Genomic DNA, 16,655 nt, shown 5'->3' on the forward strand with positions numbered 1-16,655 from the left:
TCACACATCGTCAAACAGAAGTTCACAGTTGCATAGCAATAATCTTTTTTGCCTTTCTTTAGAAACAGCTCACAAAGTCAACAAGTAGAGAAGTTACCCAGGACATGTGTTTCTGTGGTAGAAATACCCACACAGCACAGCCTTAGATAACCCAAGGAACAGGTGTCAGCACACCTGGACACATGCTGGAGAAGCAGCTCACTGCTTGGGCGACAGCCTTAGGCCTGTCCAAAGCTGAGCCCAGCTGACCTTGTAGGGTTAGCATATCTTTGTGAGTGTGTGCACATACATGGGCACTCACCTATTTGCTTAAACATGGAGATTTAATTTGTAGCACTTCCTCCATGTCATTTGTCACCTAAAATGAGATAAGATTGTTGCATTGTAAGCTCCATTTAGTCCTGTGTTAAATTTCTTTAGATACATGCAATTGTTTCCTGATCATTTCTGCAATTTTAATATCTATTAAATTATTTTACGGTGCTAGGGATCAAACCCAGGGCCTCATCCCGAAAGACAACCACTCTGCCAATTGAGCTGCATCCCCAGCTCCCTGTTCAATTATTTTTCTATTAGTGAAGCATGTTATTCCAACTAAAGCGAATCTGATTCTGGTACAAGTCTTTCATTTTCCTATAGAAAAACCCTACTACTCATATATACAAATGGCATTTTATATTTCCAAATAATTAAAAATTTTCAGTCCATCAGCCAATTTGTAATGCATACTATGTGCAAAACACTCTGCCAGGGGCTGAAGACAGCATCAAAATAAGGTTCAGCGAATACTTTGTGGCTAATCACAACTTGTGGTAGACATCATATGATATGCCTGTAAACACATGGATAGAATATGAGAGCACCTAATTCTCCCTGGTAGGAAATAGTATTGATTTTGTAGCAGACAATGGAGATCCTAAACCTTCAAGCCTAATATGAACATAGCCAAGGAAATGAAGTTGATATTAAAAATCCAGACCAGTGGTACTGGCGAGCTGAGGGAGTAAAAGTACAGAGAAGCCTGGTATAGGGCAGGGCCACAGTCTTTTGGTCTGCTACACATGTGTGGGAGGGCACCAAGACTCAGAGACATGAAGCAGCTGTTTACTTCAGTCCCTGTGATGTTATTAAGACACAAACATTCCCCAATTTTTATAAGGAAACGCAAGTAGAAAGATCTCCTAACAGTCAATGCTCAAGCCTAGGTCTTATCTTGAAATTAAATTTTATGATTAAGCAGCACTTCCTAGAGTTTGCTATATCTTTCTTTAGATCTTATGTTATTGATTTAAAATGTAATATTGACCAGAATTTTATATGGTGTTTAATTTGTCATCCAACCAAGAAAAAAAAAAAAATACTGGTCATAGTGCCCAGTGAAATCCAATGAATCCCCCGCTGATCTGGGTGCCATTATGCCTGGATAGACAACTGATTTCTGCCAAGTCATTAATTTAATCATTTTTTGGAAGAGATTAACCAAACCAGTATACATCCCATCCCTTAGCAGAAAAAAAGTGGAATAACTAATTTTTACTTTATAATCACTAGCCTTGTGGCATCAGAATAACTACAAAATAAACTTACAGAGGCAGCTGCCAACTTGATGATAGTAAGAAATATAAAACAGTATTGATTTTATTACCCTGTGTGTAGAGTAGAGAAAGGCTTTTAGGACCTATTGAAATGAACTGGATTTGGGATTAATTAAAGAGCAGTGAATTGAACAGAGCCCTTGCATGTCCCAGTGTACAGAACTAGTCCTGTTATGTAACTTAGTCTGCTTTGTGACTGAAGAGGATCTAATTTGAAACTATCTCAGTCAGGATAATTATGGATATAAAGAGTAAGTGTGCAACTCTAAAAATAAAGCAGCTGGTTTCACCGTTCAATAAGCATTTATTAGCCACCTACTATATGCCAACACTCCCATGTTTGCAGTGTTTACTTTTTCACTCCCTTAAATCATGTGATCCTGGCACTCAAAAGATGAAAGCAAAAAGATCAGGAGTTCAAGGTCACCCTCAGCTGCCTTGGGAGTTCAAGGCCACCTTGGGATACATGAGAACCTGCCTCTAAGTAGATAAATAAGATATTGTAAAGCTTGTAACTTGCAAAATGTTCTGTTGTAATTTAAAAATCACCCTTATTAGTCAACTTAAAAAAAAAGCATGAATAAATGTTCTTCCATGTTCTGTATTTTAGAAGAAAACAAAACTTGAAGAAAGCCACCTGTGTAGAGGTCTCCTATGCATGAACCAAGGATCTATTTTACATATCTCACTGTTTTGTTACACTGAAGAAAACATTCTTGAGTGTTTTTAGGTATGAGGCAGTACAGCATAGAAACAAGCCTTAACTGAAAAGAGATGATGTAAGAGATGCAAAGCATAATAGCCATTTGATTACCCTAGCAGGACATGTGGTTCTGCAGAGAATTGCCTTATGTTCCATGTTCCTTTTGCAAATTTACAGATGTGTTTGCCTTTGGAAGTGTGGATTCTTCAACTTGAAACAATTCAGAGGCACCTCTCCTTTTTGTATACAACTCTGTTACAATCACTTTCAGTAGTCACCAGGAATTGAAAGGGGTTGGTTTTTTTTGTTTTGTTTTGTTTTTAACTTTTCTGCTAGAAGCTTCAAACAGCTTTTAAGAATCAGGAATTTTGCTGACAAAACAGAAATCAAGACTCTTTTCAATAGTGAAATGTAATAACATAATTATAAACATAGATTCCAGAGCCTAAAAATAGAATGAAAATCTTATCCCTGACCCTTATACATGATTTATAGATCTGAATAAGTAAATGATTTAATCTAAACTGAGCTTTTTACTTCGGGAATATGCAACTATGCAAAAATGTGAATAGCATCCACTCCAGTGTATTGGTTGATTTTAGTTAATGTCACTTGAACTTTTAATGAAAAATAGAGTATTAGATGCCTTTAATCAGAATTATAATAATAGTATAAGGCTGGAAGTATAGCTCAGTTGGCAAAGTATGTGTGGATCCCTGACCAGAACTGTAGAAACTGGGTATGGTGGAACCCCAGCAGTCTTTTCATTCAGGAAGTGAAGGCAGGAGGATTAGGTCAAGGTCATCCTTGGCTACACAGCAAATTCCATGCCACCCTTGGATACAGGAGACCCTGTCTCAAAATAATAGTAGTAACAGTATAAAATAACAGCAATAAAAGTAATAATCCAAAGTTCTATAACTCTCGTTAATTCCTCACTAACACTTCATTAGTTTATTTTCACAATGTCTGTATTTCATTAAGAGGCCAAAATGAATTCGATTGAAAACAAACAATAGAAAATTCTAGAACTCAAGACTTTGGTGCATCTTTATAATGGAAGAATAAAGCTATACTCAAGCAGCATAACAAAAGAATGACAGAAAGCTATATTTTAGCAGCTTATCAAAATCGAAAAATGACTGAAAGCTATATTTGAGCAGCATATCCAAAGCAAAAGTTTGACATTTCCTTTCAGTTCATTTTTATAAGGATCACAAGTTCATTGTGCCTTTTCTTATAACAATCAAATCTGATCTCACAGGATTTTTCTTTCAGTGCTAGAAATAGAAACCAGGGTTTCACACAAGCATGTGTCCTACCTTGAACTGTTTCCATAGCCCCCAAATGCTGGTGTTTCTACAGAGCTCAAGAATGCTATTATGTTAAAAGCAGTTTATATATTCTGTACCTCCTTTACAGGTGGGTGTATGGAAGCCAGCCCTCAGCCACAGTGCCATATCCAGGAACTCTCTGTACCCCCACCCCACCCCACCCTACCCTCTATGAACATCTCAAGTGCTGGCTCAGAATGTTGGCGTGTGTCAGTTGGACTGAACAAATCTTCTATTTTTAGCTGTATTAGGTTGATTTCAGTTTTCCTTAAATACAGTCCTTCATCCTATTCCAAGCCAACAAAAACTTGTACTTAAAACTTTCAAAATTGTCCTTTACAGTGTGTTCTGTGAATCTAGATATGATAGTTTCAGTGGGATGCCTTGATGGGGGGGTGACACTATTGTATCAAATTTACCATTAATATCAAATTTATGTTTCAGTGTTAAGAAGTGGGAAGTGAAAAAGAGCCACAAATTTAGTTATTAAGGAGGTGTGCTGCTGGCAGGAGCAGCAGTGGACACACATAATGTAGCATGTATGTTTCAGAGTGCTGTGAAGCTGTACGGCATTGATGTTGGTCAATTTTTGTTCCCTTGGAAGATCCTAGAGGACAGCTTGTATTTCTCACTCACATCAAAGATTTTAGCTTTTTAAGAATACTGGTTTTTTTTCTTAATTCAATTGAGCTGTAGGCTTTGAAAGTACATATTTCTCCTAAGGTGACACTTTCTAGATATTATTCCATTTCAACCAAGTGATTCAACTCTATATCAAGCAAATGAAGAAATACCTATATGTTGTGGAAATGTAGCCATTCCACATCTTAGAGCACTGAAAAGTATTAGTTCTTTTTCCTTCCTTCCTTCCTTCCTTCCTTCCTTACTCCCTCCCTCCTATGTGTTCTCTATAGGTGCTTTCTTTATGGCCTTCCTTCCTTCCGTTTTTCACCTATTGCAGCAAGCATAGCTGGAGAAGAATGAAAATCATCTACTAGTTGTACCAAATCATAATAAAAATCTAAACACTTAAGTAGAAAACGCGTCACAGATTTCTGCTGTCGCAAAGCAGCTATTTTTTCCCTCACCATCATCATCAGAAGCCGCATTCTGCCAGAAATCATTTGCTTGAAGCCTCGATATATAAACCCTATGGGGTCTTGTGATTCAGATTTAGGAATATCAGCCACGAGGGTCTAAAGGCATTGTGCATTAGTGTGTATTGAGACCTCGTTCCAGGTGGCAAGCAGCTGGACTTTTGAAAAATAAAACTTCCAAAATAAATTTGAAGTACTTGTTTCCAAGCGATAAGTGTTATGCTTAATGGAATCATCCTCCAAATGTTATAAATGAGGCCCCCAAAAAGGGGAGTTGTGCATATTTAATATATTTGTTTTGTCTCTCCGCTAGTCAACAGAATAATGAAATTCCTTAACTACTTCTCTTTACCTTGCATGAAGAAAGCACGGTATGTTGCTAAAGCTCTTTTCACCAGCTCTGCGGAGAAACAACTTTAATCCTTGTTAGAAAATTGCCGAGTCTGGGACTGACAAAGAGCTCATGCTTGTTCTATTGTTAGTGCTCCGGGGCCCCAAGAGCAGAGCCCGTTACAGCTGCGTGGATCCCGCCTGGCTCAGCTGCACTATTTAGGAGAGGAGGTTTGTCAATTTCTATTGACAATGGAGAGAGTTTTTCAGGGCCTGTAGCAGTGCTGACACAGTTGGGGATCAATGCCAGCCATTCAGACTGCACCCTCTTTCATTGCTTTGGTTTGTTAATTCAAGACTAAAGGTCCACGGAGGGGGTTCAGGGTGTTTAAGAAAGCTGATGAACTGTTTAAGAAAGCTGATGAACTTCGAGCATTTATGGCCCTGGTGTGGCAATTTCCATAGTCAGTGGCAACTCCTGGCACTGAGGGAGCTGTGTCCTTGTTGACCCTCTTGTTATTAAAAATGCACAAGTGCTGCGCTTCTCAATATTTCAACAGTCTTTCATTGTCAATACCACCTTCTGAGCCCTTCAGCTTGTTGCTTGCTCTAAAGATCTTCTTAGATTGGGTTTGAAAACTTCACCTTAAACACTAGATTAGACTGATGTTCTGTTTTCCGTGCTCCTGTTGATTTGTTGAACCTTCCCAGGGCTGGAAAGCAAGTAGCAGCTTGATGGGAAGACGGGCTGCTAATATGATTTACCAGTCTACAGTCATGCACAATAAGTGTGAATAAATACAAGGGTCTCACAGAGTCAACCCTAGCCTTTCCTTTTCTTTTCTTTTTGCTTTAAAAGAGGTATCTCAAGAAAATGAAGTGAGTGAGCCCTTACAGGAGTTTGAATGAACCACAAAAAGAAAAAAAAAAAGCTCCTTTTTTGTTGTTAAAGTGGTAGGCTGCTATCATGGACTGATGAAGGAAAAAAAATGTAAAATATACAGTTACTGCTCTATTCCTGTGTAGACGGAAGCAAAGAAGAAAACACGATGCTGTTCCCTTGACTTCAGCACAGGCAGCACCAGCTCCCTTGTCAGCCCCTGAAGGGAGAAGCAAATCGTCACATAAGTTGCTTACAAAATTAACTTTTCCAAAATGAAAAAGACATTTCCTAACATCCTGAATTCTAGGCATATGCATCCTTTTCAAGTTTTTTTTTTTTTTTTCTTCCTCTTTGTTTCATGTGAAGGCTTGCTTTGGTTTGAGTTGGCAGGGAAAATGAATCTAACAATTTTTATTGTTCTCAAGATGAAAAAGAAGTGGGGGGAACCGACTGTAATTTCCTTCTCAAAAGAAGGATATTAACTCTAGCACCAGAAATATCAACCTGCTAGAGATTTCTGTTTGGTGACTTGGGGGGGAAGGTGGGGAGTACCTCCAGTTTCATCACTGGCAGGAAAGCAGCGATGTAGTAGCATGGTTTTGTCATTAGTCTGTTCCTAGTGGCTGGGCCCAGGGCTAAGCCACTGCATTCCCTAATCATTTGCTCAATTTAGCCACAATCCTCCTTCAAACTGCCTTAACTTAAAACCAAAAACATACGTTCTGAACTGATAGGATAATGTTTCTTGGACCCTTTTCCTTGTAGAAGTTTACCTTCAAAGTAAGATGGTGAAAACTCAAACATTTTACTTACTTGTCACTCTGTTCTTTATTTTGATAGTTAAGTTTAGATTACTTTATCCCAAAGTTCATTTTCTCTTAATTTACAATTTGGGTATTGTGTTAAAATGTAAGATTAATAATAATTTCTGTGTTACATTAAATGCCCCTTCCATTATCTCATAATTATAAGCATCACTACGTGCAGTTTGAAATTAAACTAATTTTAAATTATATGAGGATTTTTAAAGATCATAAAGATATGTATGGAGTGTTTTAATAAGGATTTCTTTTCTCTCAAATTTATACAACTCTCCATGGATATGGTAACTTTATAGTCTAACAGATTAACTGCTACATTGTAAGCCTTTATACAATGCATCATATTTTCTGTACTCCCACAGAAAGGAGAAATTTGCTATCCCATACAAAGAGGCTGGAAGTTTAAAAAGTCTTATCCATTTTGACAATATTTTAGTTTTTAAATTATCTGGACAGTGTGATCTAGGGGTAGGACCCTTAATGACATATATTAATTCGGTATTGCCAGTCATATATATGAGGGCTTAGCTACTTTCAAATGGAAACGGCTAAGGCTAAAGAATTAAAGTGAATCTAAAATGTCAGAAATTAAAGTTAGTATACATCTATAAAGGTTTTGAGATTTAACATGCCAATTGAAGTATGGAGTTCACTAATAATTTATTTTGTAAAATTTACAAGTACAGGTATCTCATTTTATAAGACTTTTTATATTTTGACATGTCATGGACACTGACAACATACTCATTAGGAAGAAATAATGACTATCTCAATTTACTCTGGAATTTAAAACTTGGCATTTCCAGGAATATGTTTGATTGGTCACATTTAGTAAATAAATTCATTTTAATTTTCTTATCACATTTTTGCATGCATGCTCAATAGAGTAGCAAACAATACAAATACCTGAAGTATGAAACCAACTTATTTTTGCCTTGTACTTAAAATGCCATTTCTTATTATACTAAATTGTATTGCAAAGTCAGTACATTCAAGTCTGGGTGAATTTTATACTTGCATCACTTAAGATTTCTTAGAAGCTAAATTTTACTGTTTTGTTATATGGAGAAAAAGTATTTAAGATTTTTTAATACATAATTTTTAATAGCTAAAAATAGGCACATATATAGCCTGTCACTTTGTTTGTATATAAAAGCAGGGCATAAAACCCCTTCTCTTTCAAAAAACTTTTGTCATTTTGCAAGTGAAAAATGGATGTGAATATTTCTCTGTATCTCAATAAGTAACAGCTTTGTTACCACCCAATCAAGATCTGGCTCTGCCATATAATCACCTAATCTCTTACATGTCATAATCAATACCAGGTGCCTTTTTTAGAATAGGGAACAAAAATTCTTAATATTTTTTCTTCTCATACATACATTGTATTATGCAAGAGCAGGAAATTACTTCAGAAAAAAATTTGTTTTTTCCCCTCAATAGAGTAGTAATAAACAAAGCTGATGAAGCTTCTAGTAGCACTTATGAAGTGAAGCAAGTCTTTTCCTTTCATAATCTGGGTGATTGACATCTGTTTTGTGATTCTTACTAGATACAAGGATTCCATCTTTATCTTCATAAGGCTCTTTCCTGTAATCTCAATAAATCTTGATTGTCAGTGGTTTTTAAACAGCTTGGCAATTATTTAAGAACTGATATAGACAAAAGCATGGTCGGGGATTGATGTTCAGTAAGCTGTGGGTACTGTTTGCCATCCTTCCAAATGTTATTTCTAGGCAATGACAACGTGATTTATGTTCTAACACATCTGTCTGATTTTTACATGATAGGAAGACTAATAGGAAATTTCCCTTTGAAAATAATTTACCTATGTTTCCCCCTTGCTGCTTGGTCATCCATTCAATCCCATAATATGTATTTAGTACCCATTTTTACTTACAAATTACAAAGCAGGCCACTAGGCTGCAAAGTGCAAAAACACCGTGAATATGTTACAGCTAAAGACTGCAATGCTAATTCATGTAAAGAATAGTCTGGGTCAACTTAGCAGATTTGCTAGCAAAACATACAATTCTGTTACCAGGAAATTATAGCATTATTGACTTCAAGTGCTGATCTGTGGTCATTTCAGAGTGTTTCATTACCCTCTCATTACCGAATCTGTTAAATGAATACTGCAGAGGTTGTTTCCTTTTTTGTTCTCCTCCCCTCTGCCTCCATCCCTCTTTCCAGCAATGGTACAGCAATTCCATGAAAGTCATTTGTGTGTGGTTGGCTGATAGACTAGACCTGCAGCTTCATATTTACCAACTGAAGACACTCATCAAGATCGTGAAGGTAAGCAAAACATGTTTAAATGTGAATTGCCCCAGCAAGCTATAAAGAATAATGGCAAAAAAAAGAAAAAATGGTTGCTGTAACTGAGTCGTGGGTATAAAAACTCACAGTGTTAGACTGTGCGCATAAGTCCCAGAACACAATGACCTGAATGTGTCAGATCCACAGTTTTGCATTCATTTTCTTAAGAATTGAGTGCATGCTCATAATGTATTACTTCATATTTATTGGAATCATATGTCAGTTGTGAGGGCTTTTGAACTGCATTTGCCAATAGAATGGGGAAAATCTGATATTTCACTATGCCCTGGTTTAAAAAACATTACACATTGTAACTGCCTGGATTCTTTTGGAAGTATGCCTCTTCTTATTTCTTAGATGTAAAAGAGAGCCAGTTGGAGTGGCAGAGACCATCCAAAGCTGTTAACACAGATGTCATACACATTCAACAAAACATTTTAACTTTTTTTCTTCAAAAGAAAAGATAGTATCCTGTATATTACCTTTAATGAATAGAGGCTTTAAATTTTCATTTGAACATCCTTTTTCATTTTGCAAATTTTAGTGGAAGCACAAATTTACCTCAAGTTTAACTTTTCTTAAAATTGGATAAAACTTTGTTTTTGTGGCTGAAAATAAACTGTTGAGAATCAACTATTTTAAACAGAAGTCCTTTAATTTGTTTTGTGCCATTTATTAGTGGTGCTTATGTATATGTACACATGATGAGATACATATGCATTAAGTTATACGTGTGTAATCACACAGAGGTTCTCCATGTGTCATTCTGATCTAGCACAATCAGCATTACCTACGGATTTTTCAGAACTGCACATTCTTGGATAACAGCCCAGACCTGTGGAATCAGGAATGAATGGGAAGACCCAACAATCTAGAGATTAACAAGCTTCCAGAGGATTCTAATACATGCCCAAGTTTGTGAATAACTGCCATGTTATATCCTTAAAAGAAATTTCTAGGGGCTAGAGAGATGACTCAGCAGTTAAGAACACTGGCTGCTGTTGAGGAGGACCTGGGCTCAATTCCCAGCACCTACATGGCAGATAACAACCATCCATACCTCTAGTTTCACAGGATGCGACACCCTCTTCTGACCTCCGAAGGCATTGCACTTACTCATACACATAAAATAAAAACAATAAATATTTTTTAAAAAGAAATTCCTAATCACCTTAAAATATTTCCATCATTCTCTTGGTTAATGCAGTCTAATTCAAATACAAATTATTTTTTGTTATAGATATACAAGTTACCACAAGTTAGAACCACAAACTGAATGCTATTCCAAAATCAGAAATGGGAAATTCTGTTGGAATATAGAAACAAAGCTATGTCGTTATAATAATGATGATGATCAGTAACCACCTATGACATTTTGGTACTCTAGCTAAACATTACATTTAATAAACAAAATATCTTTAATCCAAAATACTCTTAGCAGATAATATTTGTTTTACAAAGAAGCTGAATGCCCACCATGATGCCTCCAGCTTTGGCGTACGTCTCCGCTGCTCTTCCTTACTTCTGTACACGTGACTTAGCTTTCAAGTGAAGTTTCTTTGGCATAGAAGACAATGAGGAAACTCTATTTACCTTCTGCACACATGTATCTGTTAAGGTTGCAGTTTATACTGTTATTCACCTCGGGTCAGCTGGCTGTCTTCACCAGCAACCATATTTTCAAGCTCATATTTGCCTTGTTCAGGATGTCAGAAGTTATATATTCAGCCAACAATTACTTGATAGATGACTGAACTCTTTGTTTTTCAAATTAAAATGTTCAATTTTTTACTGGCCCATCATTTGTTTATTCAAAATTTCTCCTTTTTTTCTTATTTTTATTTTATGTGTATGAGTGTATTGCCTGCATGTCAGTAAATGCACCCATGTCGTGCAGTGCCGTGGAGGTCAGAAGAAGGTTTCAGATTCCCCTAGAACTGGAGTTAAGGATGGTTAGTAGCTGCCATGTAGGTTCTGGGAATCAAACCAGGCTCATCTGGAGGAGCAGTCAGTGCTCTTAACTGCTGAGCCATCTCTCCAGACCCTGAAAATTACTCCTTTTCTTATCTTCATCCATCTTTACAATTAATGACCATGTACCGTTCTCACTTTTATTGAAATGTAGTTGATAAAAATTGAATGTAATTCAAGTGTACAATAGAATTACAGTTAATGACATAGACATAAAATATGCTGAGAGAATAAATCTCATGTTCTCACCAGTGAATTTTTTTGATTTTTGTTTGTTTGTTTGTTTGTTTGTTTTAGTTGGTTTTTGTTATTGAGACCTGAAACTCACTATGTGGAGCAGGTTGGCTTCGATCTCATAGAGATCCACATGCCTCTTCCTCCTGAGTGCAGGGATTAAAAGCCTGTGCCACCACACCTGGCTACCAGTGAATATTTTAACATAAAAGAACAATTAATAACTATAAATTATACTGTGACATTTTTAGTGTACTCAAGTCCAATCACTTTTATCTCATATTTAGATCTCCATTTATGACTGACAATAGTCAAGTCTGGTAAATATGAATTAGATTTCATAAATGTGTGACTTTACATGCTTAGCTTTTTAAAACATTTTTCTGCTTTCTATACTGGAGATTGAATTTAAGAGCTCATGAATGCTAGGAAAACACTCTAGTACTTAGGTAAATTGCCAGTTTCTATTTGTATTTTTATTTTGAGACACTGTCTTGGTAAGCTGCTCAGGGTAATCTTGGACTCACTTTGTCACCTGGCCAGGTCTTGAACTTTCAATCATCCTATCTTAGGCAACCCTAAGTATCAGAAATAACAGGCCTGTGCCTTCAGGCCTAGCTCATGTTTACCTTTCTACAAACTTGTCCCCAAGCTCACACAATAGTTTCTTGACTTATACATTTACTCGTCATAAGGTTCTAGCTAATAATTAAAATCATTATCTCCACAATGAAAACCAGGGTGAATTAATAATTTATCATTTTAATTGTTTTCTCCTACTTTGGGTATAAATAAAATAAGCCAATTGCATACATAGATTCGTCAGTTCTTTAGAATCCATATAATTTACTCATAATGATGATTTTCCAATGAATTTGTAAAAAGATATTAAATCATACATATGTAGAATTGAGGCCATTAAGTAGACTTTACTTCTAGCCAGATCATTTGGATTTGACCTGCATGTTACAGCAGATCTCTGAATTCTACCCTGGAGTCAAGCCACTCAGCTCTAGTTCTTATTATTACTACCAATAGGCTTTGTCAGTCTTTTAGGCCCAGAGAGACTGGGAAACTGTATGACAGTCAACTTTGTCCTAGAAAAGCACACACGAATTGATTTCATTCATTTTTTTTTCTTAAAGTCCTAGTAAAACTGATATAAGAAATTGAGGTCTATGAAATTATTTGTGAAAGTTTGACATCAGGATGATGTATTTGATAAAGGGGGAAGTGGAATCCTCCAAAAATCAAAATGGATATTGAATTTGTGTTCTCCCTAGTGGCCATTAAGCATCTTAAAGCAGTTAACATAATTCAGCTGCTGCTTTTGCTCTGAGCAAAGAATGTAAGTGAGCAGCAGACTGTGACAGGCGTTTGTCATAAAGAAGAGCCAGCCAAGCCATTGTGGCAGCCTGAAATGTCCAAGTGCTGGTAATATTTTAATATTTTAAGAATTAGTGATTGCAAGGATGTCAGCACTCTACCTCACCTCACTAGTTATTACTTGCTAATAGATAAGGAAGTGGTCTTAATTGTATATAAATTAGAAAGCTGTTGGGACTGCAAATCCACAATTTTAGTCTGTCATGGCTCACTTACTGATAATTACAGTGTCTAAAGAAAGTCATTCTAATAAAAACAGAAAGGCAAATTTACAAACTCGGTAAATAATTGTCCATGGCACACTACTATATAGGGGATACATCATTTATAGGTGAATATTTTGTGTTCTTAATATAATTTTAATCGAACTGAAAAGGCTATAACAGGCTTTAATACAAATGCTTGTAGTATTATTTTGTTTCGTGTGTGTGTGTGTGTGTGTGTGTGTGTGTGTTTGCATGAGTTTGTGTGCAACACAAATGTGTAAAGATCAAAAGAGGGCATCAGATCCCATGGAACTGGTGTTGTAAATGGTTGTGACCTGCTATGAGAGTACTGGGGTCCTCTGCAAAAGCAGTATGTTCTCGTGACACGGAACCATCTCTCCAGCCAAATACCACATTTTCTGGACAGAATTTCCTTTTCATGTTCACTTCCCTGGTTCTAATATGAATTATGAGTTTTGGTACCATAAAGCAGTGCCACCTTAGTCATAACAACTTAGGAATCAGAATAAGCTATGATCACATCATAATAAGTTTATTCAACTCAGAGAATATGAGAGTGGTAGATTATATGTACCTTAAAATAAGCAATTGAAATTTAAGTGAAAATAGATTTGGTCATCTAAGACAAAATGCTTTCTGAATATAAATCATACCTGTGTGGAGACACTGATCCCCTAATACTATGCAGCATTTCTCAGAGTTCAGGTTATTTATAGACATTGGTGGACTCTTTGAAAATGATTTTTAGTTACATCAAGTGATAAATGGAAAAAATTACATCCTCCTCTACCTTAACATTTCTGTATTTCTTCTGAAACTTGAAGTAATACCATGGGCACAGTCAGGTGAAAGAGGACAGGCAGGTAAACTGAGACAACCACAGTTCTCCCACCACTTTGCAATGAATGGCTCTAATTCTTAGAAAACTGTCAGTAGTAGAGGCCAGGTGTGTTAAATGAGGGGATTAAGATTCACTTCCTAACTTATGTGAGAAGTGCCTTTAGTTCAAATATTTAAATGTTCTGATATTTTCTGAATGTTCTGATAGAAGAGTTTTGAACAAATCTGCTGTATTCAACAAAATAAGATTTGTATTCAACAAAACAAGATTTCTCTTAATTTCCAGCCACTGGGGTTATGATATTGGACGATGAGATTCAATATCCCTCATTTGCCTTTTTTAAATATCTGTTAAGTATAAAAATAAAAATAGCTACCAGAAATCATTTAGAACAATGGCGTATTGGCATCTGCTGGCACATTACACAGTCCATTGAAGTCTTCCAGCTTCATAATCTAAATCTAACAAGTAGCAGAATTGTGAAAGACACTTATCATTAAAACTGTCCTCTAAGTGACTCCACAGAACAGCATATCTTCATGAGTTCTTGGTTTTCCATCTAAATAACTGGGTTTATTGTTTTCTCTTCAACTGAAATCAATACTACTAATAATATTAATCTTCTTTAGTCATGGAAAATATGCAAAAAGATCACACTTTAAAGTAAATTTGAGTGTAACTTTATTATTACACATTTTAAATCCCACAGAAAATTTTTGTTTTGTTTTAAGAATTGCTATAGATGGGCCAGTGAGATAGCTCAGTAGGGAAAGGCACTTGCCATCAAGACTGACAACCTGAGTTCAATCCCCAAGACCCACAAGGTTGAAAAAGAGAACTGACTCAAGTTGTCCTCCTACCTCCACACTGTGGCACGTATCTTCCCCCAGCCCAAAGCACACACACTAAGCAAATAAATAGATAAATGTAATTTTAAATTTTCTCAAAGAATCACTACAGAAAAAATAACATGAAATTCTATTTTATATATGATGTGTAAATTACAACTAAAAATACAGATTATTGTTTATCATTTTATCAAATATTGTAAATGTTCATCTTATTATCCTAACTGTGGAAAATTTTGCCAGAATTTGGCACTTCCAATTCTAAGAGAATTTCAAAGAAAAATGGTAAAATTCTTGTAGACATTTAGATACATAAAATTTTCCCAATAGCACAAGTAAATATATTTTATAATTCATGAATACTTAAAATGTGAACATCTTTACTTTAATATTTTCCTCAAAAACATGCTCCCCACTAATATATATATTGTATAATTAAGTTTATTTTTCACTACTAAAAAAGTTTCTAATATTGAAAAACTAAGAATTCCTTCTTAGCAATAAATGTACATAAGTACATATCATATTACCTTTGTTGCAGATTATTCAGTACTAGATTCTGTGTAATCAGTAATGTTTTGGAAAGGGGAATTTATCATCTGGTAGTCACAGCATTTTGACCTATTCATAAGGATTATAGTGTTAAGTAGCACTGCCCAAAGTCACTCATTCCATTTTCTCCCCAGAATTTCACTAACAAGATGATTGACATGGGCAGCCACAGTTGGAATCCATTAATGGATTTTTTCTTCCAGATGATTCCTGAAATGCCAATTGAGTACATATACTTATGTCTGTATATATGACATATATATATATATATATATATATATGCACACAGTCTAACTTATCAAAGCAAAGTCTCTCTTCTTCTCCCAGAAAACCTATAGGGATTTCCGGTTACAGGGTGTGTTGGAAGGCACACTGAACAGTAAGACATATGATACTCTGCACAGACGGTTAACCGTAGAGGAAGCCACAGCCTCTGTTTCAGAAGGAGGAGGACTTCAAGGCATCACCATGAAAGACAGTGATGAAGAAGAGGAGGGCTAATAACACACACTCCAGAAAAGGAAGAAGGACCTTGACATTGCTCTGTGTACTTTGTCCTTGTAACTATACTTATTGTCTTGACCAAATAAAAATGCTTGTATTTCTTTATAGTGGATTTGGAGATAAAGGGGGAAGTGCTGAGTATTTTTTGGAAGAAAGTCATTATCATCTCATTCGTATTTCTTGACCTAAAATTGGCTCTGCTTGTGATTAGAACATGAACTTCTCTCTCTCTCTCTCTCTCTCTCTCTCTCGTTTTCTTTGTTTGTTTAGAAGATTTGACATTTTTCTGTAGTTATATCAAAATAATGTCCTGTGGGTCAAATGAGATACATTTCCCATAACACAACATTGTGAAAAGAAGCCACTCCTGGTCACCATCAACTCTGTTGTACCTCTGTCAAAATGGTGTGTATCTCTGTTTATAATTTATGTACAAAGTTTGTTTTCTGTGGTTAATTTGCCAGTGTTGTGATGTGTATAAAATTTTAGCCTCTGTTTTCATTATTCTGGTTTGGTTTGCCTATGTAATCCTGGGCTTAATGGGATACCATACCCAAATATAGACTATCTTATCCACAGGCTTATGTTCTGTTCCTTTCTGAATATTTTTTCATGTGTACAAAATCTCCAGGTGTGTTTCCATCAACATACCATATTCTCCTACTTCTAAGTGTAACAGCTTGCCGGCAATAAAAATCCATTTGATCACAGCAACCTCTGTATTCATTAGACTTGTATAGATTAAATGTAGTAAAAGATATTCACAGTATTTCAAACATCTCAACTCTGGCTCTACATTTTTGGTTTTCTTGTTTTATTTGCTGTTTTCAAGCAAATAAGCAAACGTTATAAACATTGTGTTTTATACCTCATGGGTCCACAGATTTGCTGAAAGAGCTATTACAGTGGCACATATTCATAGCAAATTAAATGTTAACTACCCACCCACTCAAATACTGCATATTATTAGCTAATAGCATATCAATAACTAGTAATATTAGCAAGGATAT

At 35.8% G+C, this 16,655-nt stretch overlaps 1 protein-coding gene across 10 annotated transcripts in view; it reads left to right on the forward strand.

Annotated features, from left to right (window-relative positions):
• Positions 1-16,421, forward strand: part of Cadps2 (calcium dependent secretion activator 2) — a 595,026-nt gene extending 578,605 nt beyond the window's left edge. For 7 of the 10 annotated variants that reach the window (XM_017797102.1, XM_008828867.1, XM_017797105.1 and 4 more), the window contains 2 exons: positions 8,957-9,061; positions 15,469-16,355. In XM_017797102.1, the coding sequence (XP_017652591.1) occupies positions 8,957-9,061; positions 15,469-15,642 (279 nt within the window). In that variant the 3' untranslated portion in view covers positions 15,643-16,355. Of the gene's footprint in view, positions 1-8,956; positions 9,062-15,468 lie in introns of all 10 variants that reach the window. The other 3 variants (XM_008828871.3, XM_017797104.1, XM_017797106.1) reach the window with 2 other exon arrangements.
• Positions 16,422-16,655: the final 234 nt, after the last annotated feature.

This window comes from Nannospalax galili, unplaced genomic scaffold (assembly GCF_000622305.1).
Source record: "Nannospalax galili isolate Female #2095 unplaced genomic scaffold, S.galili_v1.0 scaffold413, whole genome shotgun sequence".
In the NCBI taxonomy this organism is placed as follows: Eukaryota; Metazoa; Chordata; class Mammalia; order Rodentia; family Spalacidae; genus Nannospalax; species Nannospalax galili.